Source organism: Gekko japonicus, unplaced genomic scaffold (genome assembly GCF_001447785.1).
Source record: "Gekko japonicus isolate JY-2015 unplaced genomic scaffold, Gekko_japonicus_V1.1 scaffold14, whole genome shotgun sequence".
Classification (NCBI taxonomy): domain Eukaryota; kingdom Metazoa; phylum Chordata; class Lepidosauria; order Squamata; family Gekkonidae; genus Gekko; species Gekko japonicus.
The window spans coordinates 1454941-1472331 of NW_015176452.1; the positions used below are offsets into that span (position 1 = coordinate 1454941).

Sequence of the window (17391 nt, forward strand, 5' to 3'; positions counted from 1 at the left end):
TGATGATAATAATGGTTCCTATTAGTTGTGGTTATGGTAACTGACATATAAGATGTGAATGCAATTGCCTGGGATTGATGTTTCAGTTCAAAGCTACAAGATCATTGTCAAGCTTAGACTACAACCTCAAGGTGGCTTCTGCTATACTGGGCAAGGCCCAGGAGGTTCTTAGATGTGTGCCTAGAAGCAAACAAAAGCAAAGGGAACATGTTATGTACTTTCTCTGTATCCAAGTGAAACACGGTTAAGAAAAACAGAACCTTTTTTGTATCAAAAACCATCATTCTGTTCCTGCTAATTCTTGTGATTCATCATTAATTGAATTAATATGGAAGGGAACCAGATGTGATGATCAACAAGATGCCTGTTGTAACAGGCATTTTCTTTCACAGCCAATCAAAGGTAAATTCAGGACAAGCACGTTCACTGATTCCTCTGAATTTTTTTTAGCCAGGCTGGATGACACTTTTTCAGTAGCTTTCTACACATGGTGGTGAGAGAGGGAGGGCATGCCAGCCTACCCTTCTCACCATCATATCAGCCCCATCTCTATACTCCCAGAGGCTCAGTCAATTCCTAGCTTCACACAGTCAATTCCTAGCTTTAATTAGGAATCAGCTATGTAATATGTATGAACATACAACTAATTCTGACTAAATCCCTACATGGATGTTTATAGGTTGGGCTGACATGCTGGGTGGCATAGGTGGCCAGGTGCACAATTAGCAAAGGACTGCCTGATCTTCGTGTTTGCTTTGATTTTCAGTATATGAGTGTAGTAGTGCATACAGTACTCAATACGGCTTGAATCAACAAGAGCATTTGCACAGATGGAAGGATTTCTACTCAAGAAGCACAACTTTCTTGCCTCTCCCTCCCATTGCAGCCCCAAAATCCCCGCTGAAGTGCTGCTCCTGGGGATCCCTCCTACTCCAGGAGAAGAATGGGGAGGGGGGAGTGAAAAGTTGTGCTCGATAGATGAGAATCCTTCAGTGAAACATTATGGTGGATCCAAGCATATATTTACAGCGTGGCAGTTCCATCTTAAAGCAAGAGCCAGTGATGTACTTGCTATAAATCTTTTAGAATTTTTAAATATATGTCCCCAGTTAGAATGCTTGAAGTGAGCAGGCTGAAATGGAATGAGTTCCATGAGAGTATTTGTCGGGAAATGTTTGTCCCTATTCGATGCTCCATCATCCCGTAGTTCACATCTGTCAGCTTCCCAGGTGTGTTTTGGAGATGGGTGGGGTTTGATTGGGTCAGGTCACCATATGTTGGTTGGTTATAAGACAAAAAATCCTGTTTTTCCATTTGTTTCTCTGAAACCCTAGCTTGAAATGTGGCATCTACAATTAATGAGAGAGGATGGCTGTGACCCCTACTATCATACTGAGCACTGCCCATTCCTAACAGCCTTCAGCCCACCACTGCCAGTTACTTTAAACAGTCCAGTCATAATTCATCAAAGATGCTAACATATCTGTATTCTCTATTGTTATTTGTTATTTCAGGTATTACCCAAGTCTACCTAAACCTGCTTTGCAGGAAGAATCCCCTGATCCCATAGCATATGTAGCTACACAGGTTCTGCAAAAAAGTGAATTATTTGCAACAGCATAACTAGGGAAGGACAACTAGGAAACTAGTCCCAAGGATGCAAAATGCATCTAAATGGCCATGTAGTATATTGATAGTTATTAAAAAAATGTTAAATTATGGGACCCCCCCCGTTTTGGAGTACTGAGATTTTGTCATTAAAATGAAGATGGCAGTTTACTGAGAGGCTTACAGTACAGTCCTAAAGAGTGGTACTCCAGTCTAAATCCATTTAAATCAATGGGAGTAAACTGGAGTAACTCTGTATAGGAATGCACTGTTAGCAAGGCAGGTACATTGGAGCGTCTTCGGCCCCTCATTGATTAATCTGCACCAGCATGAGAGCCGTTCCTAACATACCTTTCCTGTTTCCTCCAGGGCGTTTTCAGGACTGAAATCCCATCAAGAGGAGAAAGCCTCAAGACCAGCAGGATGGCTGGAGCTTCTGTAAAGGTGGCGGTGCGGGTGCGTCCTTTCAACTCCCGAGAAATGGGCAAGGATTCCAAATGTATAATACAGATGACAGGAAACACCACAAGTGAGTAATCAGTGCATCTTTTTACACACAACACTTAAAAGTGCATCTGAACCTCTTTTCACAGTACTTATGACAGTTAATAATACAGAAGGAAATGTAGACGATAATGCAATTTGAATAAATAAATACTTTCTAGCCAATTTAAGTTTTATAATTGCATTACAGGAAGGAACCACACTTAGCCTCTTGTATGAAATCATCTTAAATTCAAACCCCCAGGAGGTGCTAAATGTGAGCTGTGGAAGGGAATGTGACTATACTGGGATCAGTTCATTTTCACTGAATTATTTCATAAAAATTGCAGAAAGTTTGATGATAGCCTTCTGTTATCTCCTGAGATGAGGGCAGCTGTCTTTAATTTAAAATACTGAATTTTGTAAATAGTTTGTTTTAATGTAAATAGATTGTTGTCTGAGTGTCATATTGCACAGTTTCCACAACACAATATATCTTGTTGCGGAGAGGCTTGCTGCTGATACATCTTTGGAATTGTGGGAATAACTTTCTGGGGCCAGACTCTCTAGTTTTCACTAAGGGGAAGGTTGTTTTTCTGCTGCTGCTGTATGTAAAAGGGATTAATTTGGCCACATAGAGTAGTTTGATGTTAGTCAGGCAGTATTCAGGGATAGCAAGTTCAGAACAAAACCAAATAGTGTGTGCGGGACTAAAACAGTCACCATTGTTTGCTCCTTTACTGTATCTGTCTTACTCAAGACATACTTTTGCCCAAACCCACCTATTAGCCTTCAGAAGTTTACTTTTCTTAGGCAAGGTCAAAAGACAGTGAAAGCAGAATGGACGTTGACTCAGAATCTGGTTTAGTCTTATGTATTAAAACATTTTGTTCCAGGTGCTCTAGTGACTGATATTAGCTTACCACATCTGTGGTGTCAATGTACAGACTGTTGAAAATACTGAAACTTGCCATGTGGTTGCCCAGCACGTTCCTGATTTTCCTTTACTGTCACTAAATAGTGTTGCACAACTATTCACACCATTTGTAATAATTGCTGAAGATGTGCATATTGTTTGCACTGAAAAAGCTTGCAATTCATCATGTAAAAGGTAAAGGTAAAGGTTCCCTTGCTCAAAAGCCAGTCGAGTCCGACTCTAGGGTTGCAGTGCTCATCTCCGTTTCAAAGCCGAAGAGCCAGCGCTGTCCAAAGACGTTTCCGTGGTCATGTGGCCGGCATGACTAAACACCAAAGTGCACGGAACGCTGTTACCTTCCCACCGAAGTGGTACCTATTTATCTACTTGCAATTTCTTGCTTTCGGACTGCTAGGTTGGCAGGAGCTGGAACTAGAGACGGGAGCTCACTCTGTCATACGGCAACTCGGGTCTCAAACTGCTGAATGACTGACCTTCCACAGCCTGCAGTTCAGCGTCTTAATCACTTGAGCCACCGCAGCTCCAATTCATCATGTACCCTCTGAGAAATTGGAAACTTTCAAATGTCTGCCCATGATGTTCCATATAGATCCTGAAATAGCACCATCTTTATGAAGGCCCCAAATGTACCTTTTTCTCTATACCCAATGACTGATTCAGAGCTGGATTGACCTTATTCAAGGAGGCCATGAGCCAGCCATCTGTACAAACTGGGCCATACCTATTGTTCCTATCTACGGAGATTGCAAGTGCACAGTAAACAAAGCGCTGAAGCAGAACCTGCTCCCAGTGCCTGTCATTAACCAGCTATTGTCTGCTCTGCCAGGAGGATAGCTTTTTGCCAAACTGGACCTAACTCAAGTCTTATCAGCAATTGACAGAAGTTGTCAAGTACCTCCAGTTTGGAATTTCTTCAGCATCTGGAATATTCCAGCAGTTTATGGTAGCTCTCCTAGCAGGAATCTCTAGTGTAGTTCTTTAATGATATATTAATCATAGATCCATCTGAAGAGCAACTCACTGAGTGACTCTGAGAAGTTCCATAGAGTTCTAATCAATCAGGCTTTCAGAATTAAGAATGAGAAATGACAGCTTAGATCTTCCAATATCATTTTCCTGGGATACTGAATCATTGTGTCCAGCATCCACCCTATTGAAGGTAAAGGAAATAAATGCTGCCCCTATTTGACATGCAGGCTGCATCTTCAAGCATTTGTAGGATGACTCAGCTTTTAGCAAAGATTCTTGAAAGATAAAATCTCATAGAAGATTTTTTCACCTATTGATGTATGAAGGTGTGCAATGGAAGTAGACTTGCTAGCAGGAAGAACGTCAAGAAGCTATGGAGTCTGGGATGAACCAAGGCCATTGTCCATTACTAGGGATGGTCACAAACTGGCTCACAAACTAAAGTTCATGACAAATTTTGGCTGGTTCATGGTTCACGAACTGAAGTTCATGGTAGGTTAACTGGTGCGAACTTTCCACGAACTTTCAGTTTGTGAAGGTTTGTGCCCGTTTGTGAATGGATACATTTCCAGACACACTGCCTCCGCTTAAACAAAATGTTTACCAAACTTCAAAGCAACTGGGGGGGGGTGTGGAATTCTCCAGCCTTGGAAACACGGTTGTCAGTTTCAAACTAGTCATGTCAGTTTCAAGATGGTTCTCCCCCTTCCTTTTTGTTCACTTCCCATTTTCATGCACAGAGCTTGCAAAATACCACCTACCTTGCTTGGATTTTGACTCTGTGCTTTGAGATCATTCCTGTTAAGCTTGCAATGTCAATGGCACTGTACTGGTTTTGCTGGGCTTGCAAAAATGCCCCTCCACTTGGATTGTGATTGAGCTGGCATTGCCACATTGGCACTGGGTTCTATTGGGCACTTAGTACATTGCACTGGTTCGGCTGGGCTTGCAACCCCCCTTGCTTGTAGCGTGATTTTGTGCTAGACATCAGTCCTGTTGAGCTGGCATTGCCACAATGGCACTAGGTTCTTCTGGACACTAGTACATTGCACTTGTTCTGCTGGGTTTGCTTCAGTTTCTACAGCAGAGATTCTTTGCTTTGAACTTAGTCCTGTTGGGTTTACACTTTTCTCCCTTTCTCACAATACAAGAACTCGTGGGCACTCCATGAAATTGCTGAGCGGTCAGGTTAGAACAGATAAAAAGAAGTACTTCTTCACCCAAAGAGTGATTAACACATGGAATTCACTGCCACAGGATGTGGTGGTGGCTACAAGCATGGACAGCTTCAAGAGGGAACTGAATAAACATATAGAGCAGAGGTCCATCAGTGGCTATTAGCCACAAGGTATAGAAAGGAACTCACAGGCTGGGGCAGGTGATGCACTTGGTGCTTTGGGGGGGGGCAATAGTGGTAGGGCTTCTAGTGTCCTGGCCACACTGCTGGACCTCCTAATGGCACCTGGTATTTTTGGCCACTGTGTGACAGAGTGTTGGACTGGATGGGACATTGGCCTGATCCAACATTGGCTTCTCTTATGTTCTTATAGTGGCACTGGTCCTGCTGGGCACATTGTACTGGTTCTGCTAGGCTTGCAAAAATGCCCCCCACCTTAAGTATCTACTGCAAAGATTCTCTGAGACTTTGATCCTGTTCTGCTGGGCTTCTGTTGCCCTGGCCTTTTTGCTGTTTATTTTTCCTTCATTGGAAACAATGGAGGATAGGGCACCTTCTTTAGGGGGCTGTAACATGAACCCCATAAATCCAATCCTCAACAAACTTGGAGGGCAGGTAGAGGAGAGTCAGCTGGAGATCAGGTTTGAGTCTGGTGTATCTAGCGTGTTCATGATCCATTCTATTCACCTTTGAACCTTCTTAACCTGCACCAGTCATTTCCCCAGAAAGCTGGGGGCACCTTCTTTGGGGAGCTGTAACTTGGTCCTCATAAATCCAATCATCACCATTCTTGGAGGTTAGGTAGAGGAGAGTAGATGGTGACTCTAGCATGTCAGGGGGGGCTCTAGCACATAATGAACCCCATGAACTGAACTGGTTTGTTAACTTTTATTAGTTCATGATGGTTCTTGGCTCACAAACCAGGCACACCACGAACCACAAACTGGAACAAACCACATTTCCCCAGTTTGTGCCCATCCCTATCCATTACATGTGATGTGTCTTTGGTATTAGAGCTATCATCAATCACACATTTACTGAAACCTATTGCCTTTTACTTAGGGACAATCTACTAACAGGATCTATGCCCAAATTGATAAAGAAACCTTTACTAGCATTGTGGCAATTAAAAAAAATAAGAATAATGTTTATGATTGCACACCTGAAATCTGACTTGATCACAAGCAAAGTCAAAACCTTTAATCTCTCTCCTCATGTGTAGTGGTGGGACGTAATGCTTCTTTTTAAAAACAAGTCTTTTTTATTTTATGACAGACATAAACAAAAAAAAACATTACATGGGAGAGTCTCTCCATCTCTTTGAATTATCTGTTATATCCATACATCTCTCAATAAGATAATATTTCTACACCTTATATTGTTAATCATAGCTTTGCACATTTTATCATAAGTATTCTTATTGTCCTCTGTTTTGGTTATGTTCACTCTTCATTTGTTATGTTCTTCAATCCATTTGTAAAGTCTTGACCATGTATCTTCAAAGCTTTCCTCATGTCCTTTAAAAATTAAAGTTAGTTTATCCATTTCAGCAGTTTCAAGTGGTTTGTTTATTATTTCCTCTTTTTCAATATTCTAGCAGTTGTAACTACATGTAAAATATGATAAGAGTCTTATTTCTTTTACAATTTTCTGGAAGTATATTCAATAAAAAGAGTTCTGGTACAAAAGGTATATTACTTTTTGCTATATTTCATGTATCCAAGCCCAATTTTTCCCCCTTTTATCACAAGTCCACCACATATGAAAAAAGGAACCAACATTATTTTGACATTTCCAACTATCGTTCGACATATTAGGGTAAAATTTTGACAACTCATCTGGCGTAATATACCATTTATCAGGGCTCTTTTTGTAGAAAAAGCCCAGCAGGAACTCATTAGCATAATAGGCCACACCCAACAGCAGAAACTCATTAGCATATTAGGCCACACCCCTGACAGCACAGCTCATTAGCACATTAGGTTGCACCCCCATGTTACCAGAAGTGTGGTTATCCAGCCACACCCACCTTTTGCTTGTTATTCTGTTTACCTTGTTTGTTGTCAAAACCCAGGGCTTTTTTGTAGCAGGAACTCCTTTGCATGTTAGGCCACACACCCCTAATGTAGCCAATCCTAATGAGTTTCTGCTGTTGGGTGTGGCCTATTATGCTAATGAGCTCCTGCTGGGTGTGGCCAACTTGGGAGCCAGCCGGAACTCCGTTCCTGTGCGTTCCTGCCCAAAAATAGCCCTGCTTATAAAACATTTTGTAAATATTTTCTTTATTAGAAGTTGCTTTAGTAATTGTTATGTTTGTTTTCCATATCTTGGACCATTTATCTAAATCAATATTATAGCCCAAATGTTGTGCCCATTTAACCATAGAGCATTTAACCACTTAATCTTGGGTTTTAATTTCTAACATTTTAGCATACAATTTCTTAATAAGCATATCATCCATATAAATCAATATTTTATCTATTTCAATTGGCTTTTCATAAAAGCCTGCTTGTTTAACATATCTTGATTCTAATTTTGCTCTTTCCCACTAACTTAAATTTATATCCTGTTTTTGGAGGTTCTCTATTGTCTTTAGTTGGTTTTTGTTGTCCAGCAGATCTTCATATCTACACAGTAAAACTTTTTGGAATAAATTTGGATTTGTAAAGACTTCAAGTGGTGAGACCCATCTTGGTATCTTAGTAAAAAAGAGTCTTTTAGATTCTTTCCATACTTTCAATAGTGATCTCTTAAGAATATGTTGCTTAAAATATTTATGTGTATTGTCTCTGTCATAGCATGGAAATGCATGCCAGCCCAGTAATAAGTCATGTCCTTCTAATTTTAATAGTCTTGTATTTTCCAAAGTAATCCATTCTCCCACCCAAGTCAATGTAGCTGCTTTATAGTATAAGAGCCAATCTGGTAAGGCAAATCCAGCTTTCTTTTGCATCTTGTAAAGCTTTCAACTTAATTCTCGGCTTCTTGTTTTGCCATATGAATTGTGACATCAGTTTATCAAGTTCTTTCATAAAGAAACTTTTACTAACATTGTGGCAATTAAAAATCAGAATAATGTTTGTGATTGCACACCTGAAATCTGACTTGATCACAAGCCATTCCTTGGTCTTTTTACCAAAGATAAGTCAAAACCATTAATCTCTCTCCCCATGTATAGTGCTGGGCAGGGCTCTTTTTGTAGAAAAAGCCCAGCAGGAACTTATTAGCATAATAGACCACACCCAACAGCAGAAACTCATTAGCATAGTAGGCCACCCCCTGATGACACAGCTCATTAGCATATTAGGCCACACCCCCATGTTACCAGAAGTGTAGTCATCCAGCCACACCCACCTTTTGCTTCTTATTCTGTTTACCCTGTTTGTTGTCAAAACCCAGGGGTTTTTTTTGTAGCAGGAACTCCTTTGCATGTTAGGTGTGGGCCTATTATGCTAATGATTTCCTGCTGGGCGTGGCCAACTCGGGAGCCAGTCGGAACTCCGTTCCTGTGTGTTCCTGCCCAAAAATAGCCCTGGCACTGCTGGGGCATAATGCTTCTGAATACATACTCATCAACAAACTAGGAAAATGATTATTAATATCAGTGCACTGAACCATCTACCAACTGATTTTTTTTTTTTTTTATTAGTTCGATTTATACCCCGCCCTTCCTGCCATGTCCTGCTCTACTACCAATAGAAGTCTTCATATTAGAATCTGTGCCAAGGATTGCAAAAGACCCTATCCTGGCAAGAGTGAGCACAGAGTAAGTCATTTTCCCACTGCAGATGAACACATCATCCCCAACACAGTTCTGCAGTGATGAGGTTCTGTTCTACAAGGAGAGCACCATTTGTATTTGGTATACTCAGGCAGATTAAGATGCTGGCCAGAAACTATATGTTCTGGCTGGGGGTGGTCAATTATATTAAAAAAGTCTGTGAGAGAATGCACCACCTGTCAAGCTATGCTTCATAACCCCATAAGGAACTAGTAGTTCCCTTTCCAGAGTAAGGACTTTTTAATTGTTGTGGATACTTACTCAAAATGGCTTGAAGTAGACATTGTTTCATCTCTAACTTCAGCTGCTGCTCTCTGTCTGTTGTTTGCAACCTATGGAATGCCAGACACCATCACTTTGAACAACAGAGATTTAATCTCCAGAGACCCTCAAGCTTTTGCCAGCTGCAGCCTCACTCACACTGTCACCATTGTTAGCTGGGTTCCTGTTTGCCCCACTGATCCATGATGAACCAGTCAAGAAACACACAGATTCAATAGCTTCCTGAAATGAAACCAAAAGTTTATTGAAGTGCAATGTTTGACATCCATGAAATAAACTAAAATACACAAATAAAAGAGAAGAAAAAGAATAAGACGCAATGCCCAAGACTTACATTGACACTAGATGTATTCAAGGCAATATGTAAAAAATTGAGAGATTAACTGGATGCACTACTAACAAAGTAATTAGCAATGCCTGAAAATAAAAATCAATGATAAAATAGCAGCAGAATAATAGCAATAAATAGTTGTATGGTATACAGTTCTAGTCCTTCTAACACTCCCTCCTATTTATTCTCATTAAAAGCTGAGCTCGCTTAGTCACTCTGTGTGAAGCAGCTTTCATAATTACTTCCCAGAGAATCCAGGAAACTCTATTCCTCTTCATTCACAGAACATCTTCTATTTTCCCACAAGCACATGGACTTGGTGTTAACCTGTATCACTTGGCTCCTAGTTTTTGAACATTACTCCTCCAACATTGGGTGTGGATTTGTCCAAGGATTGCAAACCTATTCCTGTAGGGTTGCCAGGTCTGGGTTGGAAAATACCTGGAGACTTTGGGGGTGGGTCCAGGAGAGTGTGGGGTTTGGAGAGGGGAGGGGCCTCAGCATGGTACAATGCCATAGAGTCTACCCTTCAAAGCAGCCATTTTCTCCAGGGGAGCTGATCTCTGTCAGCTGGAGATTAGTTGTAAAAGCGGGAGATCCCCAGGCCCCACCTGGAGGTAGGCAACCCTATATCCTGAGAGCTTGATCTCCTCTCCTCCATCTACAGAGGGCTAGAGCATAATTGACTTTCTAGATGGACAACCAGAATAGCAATTCATGTCGGAAACCCTGTGTTTCCCTCATAATGTCTAGCCCTGACAGGCATTCAGATGTATAACAGCAAGGAGGGGGCTGAAGCATTGTGAGGCTTTAGTTCCCCCAGTGTGTCTCCTAGGAGCATGTCTTCTTTTTCTGGACTGTGCTGCTGCTGTTGGTGTTTTAATACCAATGGAAGCAGGCATCAGGACTGCTAACATCCCCAGAGGCCTGCTGACAGTGAAGTTTTTATTGCCTGTAGAACAAAGGCAGTGATTGAAGCACAAAACGGCAAACAAGTTGCTAATCCCCTCAGCTAGACATGAAAGCTGTTTCTTTTTAGATTCGCACTGGATTGCGTAGCCTATAACAGCTCAGCATTTCTGTCTGTCCGGGTCTTAGTTTGGAGAGAGCAAGCAAAGAAGCACCTGTGGACTGAAAATGTATTCGAAGATATGGGCTTGGGGAAAGTATCATCGTCACTGGGCTCTGTAAGAATGTGCATGAGCGGAAAAAATGACAGTTGCTCTATTCTGTACTGTTTGGATACTTGAAAAGTAACCTGATGAACAAGCTCACACTGCTTGTGCACAGCAAACTGATTGAGGGACAAAGTGTTTGTAACTGGTGGACAATGGTAAGCCAAACCAGTAGGTATTTGAGCATCCTTAGGCTTGAATATTCTGCTCTTAGAATTCTTTTTTGAATTTGAGCTTTAGTTTGTATCCCTCATTTGGTTACCATGAACCTTCCTGGCCCTGTGGAGCCTCCGCCTCTGTCCCTCTGATTATCTTTGCTCCCTTTTTAGTGCTTCCTAGTGATTCCTGGTATACCTGACGTCTGCCATTATAACGCTACCCATGGATACTTGGTGTAAAAAGACTTCTTCATATAAAGAAATATTATGGTGATCACAAGATTTGCTGATTCATAGGCCATTATTTTTCATGGCTGTCAGTTTGCTGTTCAGAGATTTGCTTTGTCCTTATAAAATATATGATTAAGTGGGATACGTGGCAACTGTAGCTTCTTTTGCCACCTTCTCAGTCCTACTGTCTGTCTGCTTTCGTGAGCAGAATTCCAGGAGTACTGTGTGTGGAGACATACCTTACACCCCAGGATTCATACAGCTGCAATGATTGGGTCTGTACTCTAAGGGTCTTTCTACAGGTAAGCAGCAGGCAATGTGAAAGCTATGGGACAATGATTCAGTTTTCCAGGAAGAAGGCGATTCAGTACAATGGATATGCATACCATGGCTCTGACAAATGGTTACCAACTAACACCTCAGCCAGAGAGTTACACCTAGGAGAGAGAGATTTGGGAACCCACAGCTAGATTGTATCACTTTCTCTTGGAGAGGAAGGGATAGAATGACCTGTAATGGGAGGGCTGGATAAGAGCTAGTAAAATCTTTGGATGTGGAAATGAAGCTCTCTTCTGCTCTGTTGTGCTCTTAAACTCTGTTCAGTTAACATGGATTAAGCCATAGACACCATCTTGAGCACATGTGGCTGAACAAAGGCAAGGACTCCAACCTAGGAACATTGCAGTTTCAAGAATAAGTAGCCTATCCTTAGTCTCACCTTCTCAGATGTTATGTACGTAAGCAGCAAAAGAGGATTTTTTTCCATTTCGATCCTTGTTCAGCTTGCTATGTAAATAGACCGCATATATGCTTTGAGCTTTGATTAGTTTATTAAACTTTTTTGCAATTTGAATGCTGGTACCCGAGCTCTGGACACATGCCACGGCTAAGTCAGCCACACTTAAGTAAGGGGAGGGTGTGGCTGTAGATCCCTTCATCCCTGGAGTGCACAAGTGTTTCTGCTAGTTCCTGCAGTAGCTGCAGAGTGTGAAGCAGGAGCTATATAAGACTAGAAGGTGGCAGCGGAAATACCTAGAGAGAAGCATATGGAGCAGAGGTCCATCAGTAGCTATTAGCCACAAGGTATAGATAGGGACTCTGGGGCAAGTCATGCTCTGTCATCTTGATGCTTGGGGGGGGGGGGTCAACAGTGGGATGGCTTCTAATGTTTTGGCTCCACTGGTGGACCTCCTGATGGCACTGGTATTTCTGGCCACTGTGTGATACAGAGTGTTAGACTGGATGGGCCTTTGGCCTGATCCAATATCAGCTTCTCTTATGTTCTTATGTTCTTAAGTAGGTAACTCAGGAGTAAGAGAAAGCAGATCTTTCCAAACTCCCATGTGGACAGAAACATGGCTTGAGATCAGCATTTCTCCACAGTGTACAAGTGGGTAAGGGAATCAGATACAGAGACTAGAGGAAGAAAAGCTGGAAGAAGCTGCTGAGTATCACTTATTCAATGGTTCTAAAGGGACAGAGAAATCTTTGGGTTGTGACCTGGAACCTCTATGCAAAGTATCATGATGAAACATTGTTCTACTAGTCTGTGCAGTTATGAAAAAAGAATATTGGGTATGCTCCAGGAGCCGTCCACTATCGTTAGGTGTCCTCAGAGAGCTGAAGGGATGTTGTAAGTCCTTTCTTTGCTTTTGCTATGTTTTGCGACCATTACCTTGCTTGTGAAACCTAAGTAATGTTTCATAAACACCATCTGGAGCACACATGATTTGTCATTGCCTGGGTATTCTCTTTGAACCTAAGAGCAGATTTTGGCTGGGCCAGCCTCCAAAAGTAAGACACTTACCAATTTCCTATAATCAAAAACTACAATCTGAAAAGTATCCTGTTCTTGTCGTTCTTTTTTCTTTTCTCACAGTTTCTCCTTCTAAATTTATTTGTACAGAAATTCTCTCCCTGCCCTTTTTACAGGCTGCTCTGTATATATGGTTGGTCCTGAGTAATTTCCTACTACAGATGTGTAAATTAGGGATGCCAGCCTCCAGGTGGGGCTTGAAGAGCTTCTGGAATTACAACAGATCCCCAGACTACAGAGATCAGTTCCTCTGGAGCAGGGGTCATTTCGTAGAAAAAGAGCTAGGGGAACTCATTAGCATAACTCATTAGCATATGCCACACCCCCTGACATCAGGGGCCCGGCGGTGGACCTGCAAGGCCAGCGGGAGTGCGAGGAAGCCCCGCCAAGGCCCTCCCTGGCCCCAGGCAGGCAGGGGTGGGGAGAGGCGGGGAGGAAGCAACTTACCCTCCCTCTTCTCCTGCCTCCACCTGGCTGAATGAGGGCTGGAAGCAGGGCGGCCGGAAGCAGAGGGCGGGGCTTCATCATGTGCCCCGCCCCCTGCACCTCACCTGGGGAAACTGCGTTCCCCCGCGTTCCCCCCCGAAATGACCTCTGCTCTGGAGCAAGTGGCTGCATTGGAGGATGGAGTATATGGACTGGTTGCCAGCCTTCATGTGGCACCTGGAGATCTCCCACTGTCACAGTATCTCCAGATGACAGAGATCAGTTCCTCTGGAGCAAGTGGCTGCATTGGAGGATGGATTCTATGGCACTGTACCCTGCTGAAGTTCCTCCACAAATCCTGCCCTTCTCAGGCTCCACCCCCCAAATCTGCAGGTATTTTTCAACTCAGAGCTGGCACAACCCTATCTATGACATCCCATCCCTCCCCAAACCCTGCCCTCTACCTCCGTATCTCTGGGAATTTCCCAGGCAGAGTCAGCAACACCCTAATTGTCACACCACATGATTTCTTAGTATCTAATCATTAAATCCCTACACAGATTTAAAAAAAAACAAACTGTTGAGAGGTGAGGATAAAGTATCACTTTTCTTGAATTAGTCACAGATAGTACAAATAATTTTTTAGCAATTAATTAAACACTGCTGAGCACAAGTAGGGAAGAAAAAATTAGATGGAAAGGGAAGGGTAAATACTTCTGCATTCATTTCTTCCCAATTTGTTTCTCTGCCCACTTGGCTTCTGCTGCAACACATTCCCAGCATCACTCCTTTGTTTCTATTGAATGATCACTCTCCCTAAGACTCATTGCCTCCTTCCATATCCCTGCAGCTTCACCCCTTTCTTTTATTTTTGGGACAAACACGGTAATTAAGCCTTTCCAATCAGCTTCTGGAAGAAACCTGAATATCCTTCATCCTCTGAGCCCACTTTTGTTATTTTTTTCCCTTTTAAATGCCACACATGAAGCAATCACTCTGTGTTGCATTATTTTCTTTCTCTGACAGAAAAAGGCCACTGTCTTATTTCCAGAGGAACATTAGAATTCACCCCCCAGGGTGAGGTCTTCACTAGGGCAAACATGCAGCTGAACAGAGTGTTATGAGGGTCCCATAGAAACATTTTATTTTCACTCTGGGTTCCTCTGTTCTGGAACTCTACAACTCTGAAACTCCCTCTGGTTCAACTGCTTTTCCTCACAATAAATACACACTTTGTTATTCACTGGATGCGCCAGATCCAGATGTTTCCCATCAAGGGCAGATCTTTTATTAAGCACCCAGAGTACAATATTTTGCAGCCGGGAAAATGCATTGCCTTCCCCCCCATCACTCCTTGGTGCTCACCAACTAGAGCTGCCAGGCCTCCTGGCCTCCTGCTGGCAGCCCTAGTCATCTGCCACTGACCAAAGCAGGAGTCATCTGTGTCGCTACGTCTCTTCTAGAGAAAGTGAGGTTAGGTGCTTCTAGGAATCACCGGAAACTCAGGTTTTCTTGGAAGTGACATAGTGGCACAGATGATGAAGTCCCCCCTCCAACCTTCCTGTCAGTTGGCAGGCACGGCCTAGCAACCCTTTCCATACCTAACACCAGGCAGGGTAGCCTCACTGTACCCAAAGTTTCTTTTCAATTGAACTTTTGAGCTGTTTCCCTGTTCAGGCATTTGGACTTCTTTGTTACATGATGTTTGTTTTCCAGTTAGTGTTAAGCTGCCACACATTTCACTCAGCCAGTCTGAGGCCCTTTCTGCATACGCAGCTTACTGCTGAAAATCCAAGCAGTTGAGCCATTAGCTTCACTTTGGATTTCTTTGCCTCCCATCTGGGGGGTGAGAGAAAGCTTAAGACAGAGGGACGGATAAAGATGTTGGCTGTTGGGTGGGAAGGATATAGGATTCCCAACTCCAGGTTAAGAAATTCCTAGAGATTTGGGGGGTGGAGCCTGTGGAAGCTCGGGTTTGAGGAGGGGACGGACCTCAGGGGGTATAATGCCATGGACTCCACCCTCCAAAGCAGCCATTTCCTCCAGGGGAGCTAGGGTCGCCAGCCTCCAGATGGGGCCTGGGGATTACCTGGAATTACAGTTGCTCTCCAGATGACAGAGATCAGTTCCCCTGGAGAAAATGGCTGCTTTGCAGGGTGAACTCTATGACATTATACACCACTGAGGTTGCTTCCCTCCCTAAATCTCACCCTCACAAGACTTCACCCCCAAATCTGCAGGAATTTCCCAACCTGACACTGGGAACCCTAAGGGGGAACTGATCTCCATCGTTGGGGATCTGTGTGATTCCAGGAGATCTCCAAGCCCTACTTGGAGGCTGGCAACCCTAGAAGGAGAGAAGGAAACAGGAAAAGGGAACAGGCTATGAGGGCTTGCAGATTTCCACTTGTTCATATCTAAAAATGATCTTTTATTTTTCCCAGTAGAGGTCTTTCCACTCCCTTTTTCGCTTTATAATCTCATATAATTTCTTTTAAGTCTTTTTTTCTTTTAAGACTCCTGAGTCTTTATGTTGAGTCTGTAATTGAATAACCAAAACTATGAAGTCCAGTCTTCCTTATCTGAATTCCTTTTTCTTTTTTGCCACTAATTGTAAAAATAATCCTTGTGTATAAGCTTCGAAAGAATCCCAAGCTATTTGCCAAAATACATCTGTCGGATGATTAAGCTGAAAGAAATATTTCAATTTGTCCTTAAGATCTAATACTGCCTTTCCGTCTGTAGGGAGTAAAGTATTTAATTTCCACTGAAATCGAAAAGACCTTAAAATGCCTAACACCTTAAAATGCTAGATAACCTATAATTAGATAGTTTTGTATGCTTAAAAAACTGACAAATCTGATAGACTAGAGGCTGAAATGGGATAAAAGAAGTATATATGTGTGTGCCCCATGGGAGGCAAAGTTTCTCACACGTTGCTTGAAAACAATACTCTGTTTCCAGCTTTCCTTTTCAAAACTTTAAAACAACACACCAGATTAAACCCCACAAACTGTTCCCTTTTTATGGCTGTATTCACCTGGGGTGTGTGTGTGAATCCTGTGTGCTCATGTCCCCAACAGAGTTAGCTATTGACCACCATGGAAAACAATTTTAATGGATCAAACCTAAGAATAAAGTACTGCTAGAAAAAAATAACAGGCATTATATCTCATCATATTTAACACTCAGCTCTTTGGATGCTCTTCTTACTTTGAAACAAGAGGAAAGGCAGGATATAAATGTTTCAATAAATAAATACGCAAAACAAGAAAACTACAAGGGCCCCGGTCACACGGGTCAGATAACGCAAGGGGGAGGCATGGCTGTTCACCCCGGAGCAAAATAAAGTGTGGTAGCCCGATCACACGGTCCCCCAAGTCTCCGTGCTTAGGCTGTTAGCTGGCGATCACACGGCGATGCTGCAGCATGGCAAAGAAGTGGTGCAGCGTGATCACACAAGCGTTTCGCGTTTGTGCGTATGCGCAGTTCCGTGGAGCAGCACTGCTTTCAGCTTTGTGTTTGTGTGCATGCGCTTACAAAAAACATCCGGTTTGTGATGGGATGTGAACAGGTGCCGGATGCCACGAGATACTAGTGCTCACGCAATCAGACACCCGCCTGTGCTGCACGTTTTCCGGATACTAGTGCACTTTCCTTGGTACTTTTTAACTCCGCATCTTTGGCGGGATGCCACAGGTTGGCCACGGGTGCACTATGCTTCCCAGATGTCGCGGGGTGATCGCGCCCCGAAAATCCACCCGACATTCGTGCCTTTTGCGTGGCAAAATCTCCATGTGACCAGGGCCAAGGTTGCTTTTCCTGGCACAGAAGGAAATTAAGCAGTAGCTTTGCATTGGGAGTCCACAAAGAAGCTGTGACGGACAGGTAGGTTCTGCCTCTCCCTAAGAGTGACCAATGGGAGCTAATTGGATTTTGGTGAGAGGAACTGCAGGATATGGGCCCACTACTCCTCATGAGTAAAGGTGCAGACTCAGCTTGTGAAGAGCATCTTAA

At 42.9% G+C, this 17391-nt stretch overlaps 1 protein-coding gene across 1 annotated transcript in view; it reads left to right on the plus strand.

Moving 5' to 3' along the window:
- Window positions 1-2014: 2014 nt before the first annotated feature.
- Window positions 2015-17391, plus strand: part of KIF1A (kinesin family member 1A) — a 128729-nt gene continuing 113352 nt past the window's right edge. Inside the window, exon 1 of the mRNA XM_015426810.1 lies at window positions 2015-2137. Within this exon, the coding sequence (XP_015282296.1) occupies window positions 2032-2137 (106 nt within the window). The 5' untranslated portion in view covers window positions 2015-2031. The remainder of the gene's footprint in view (window positions 2138-17391) is intronic.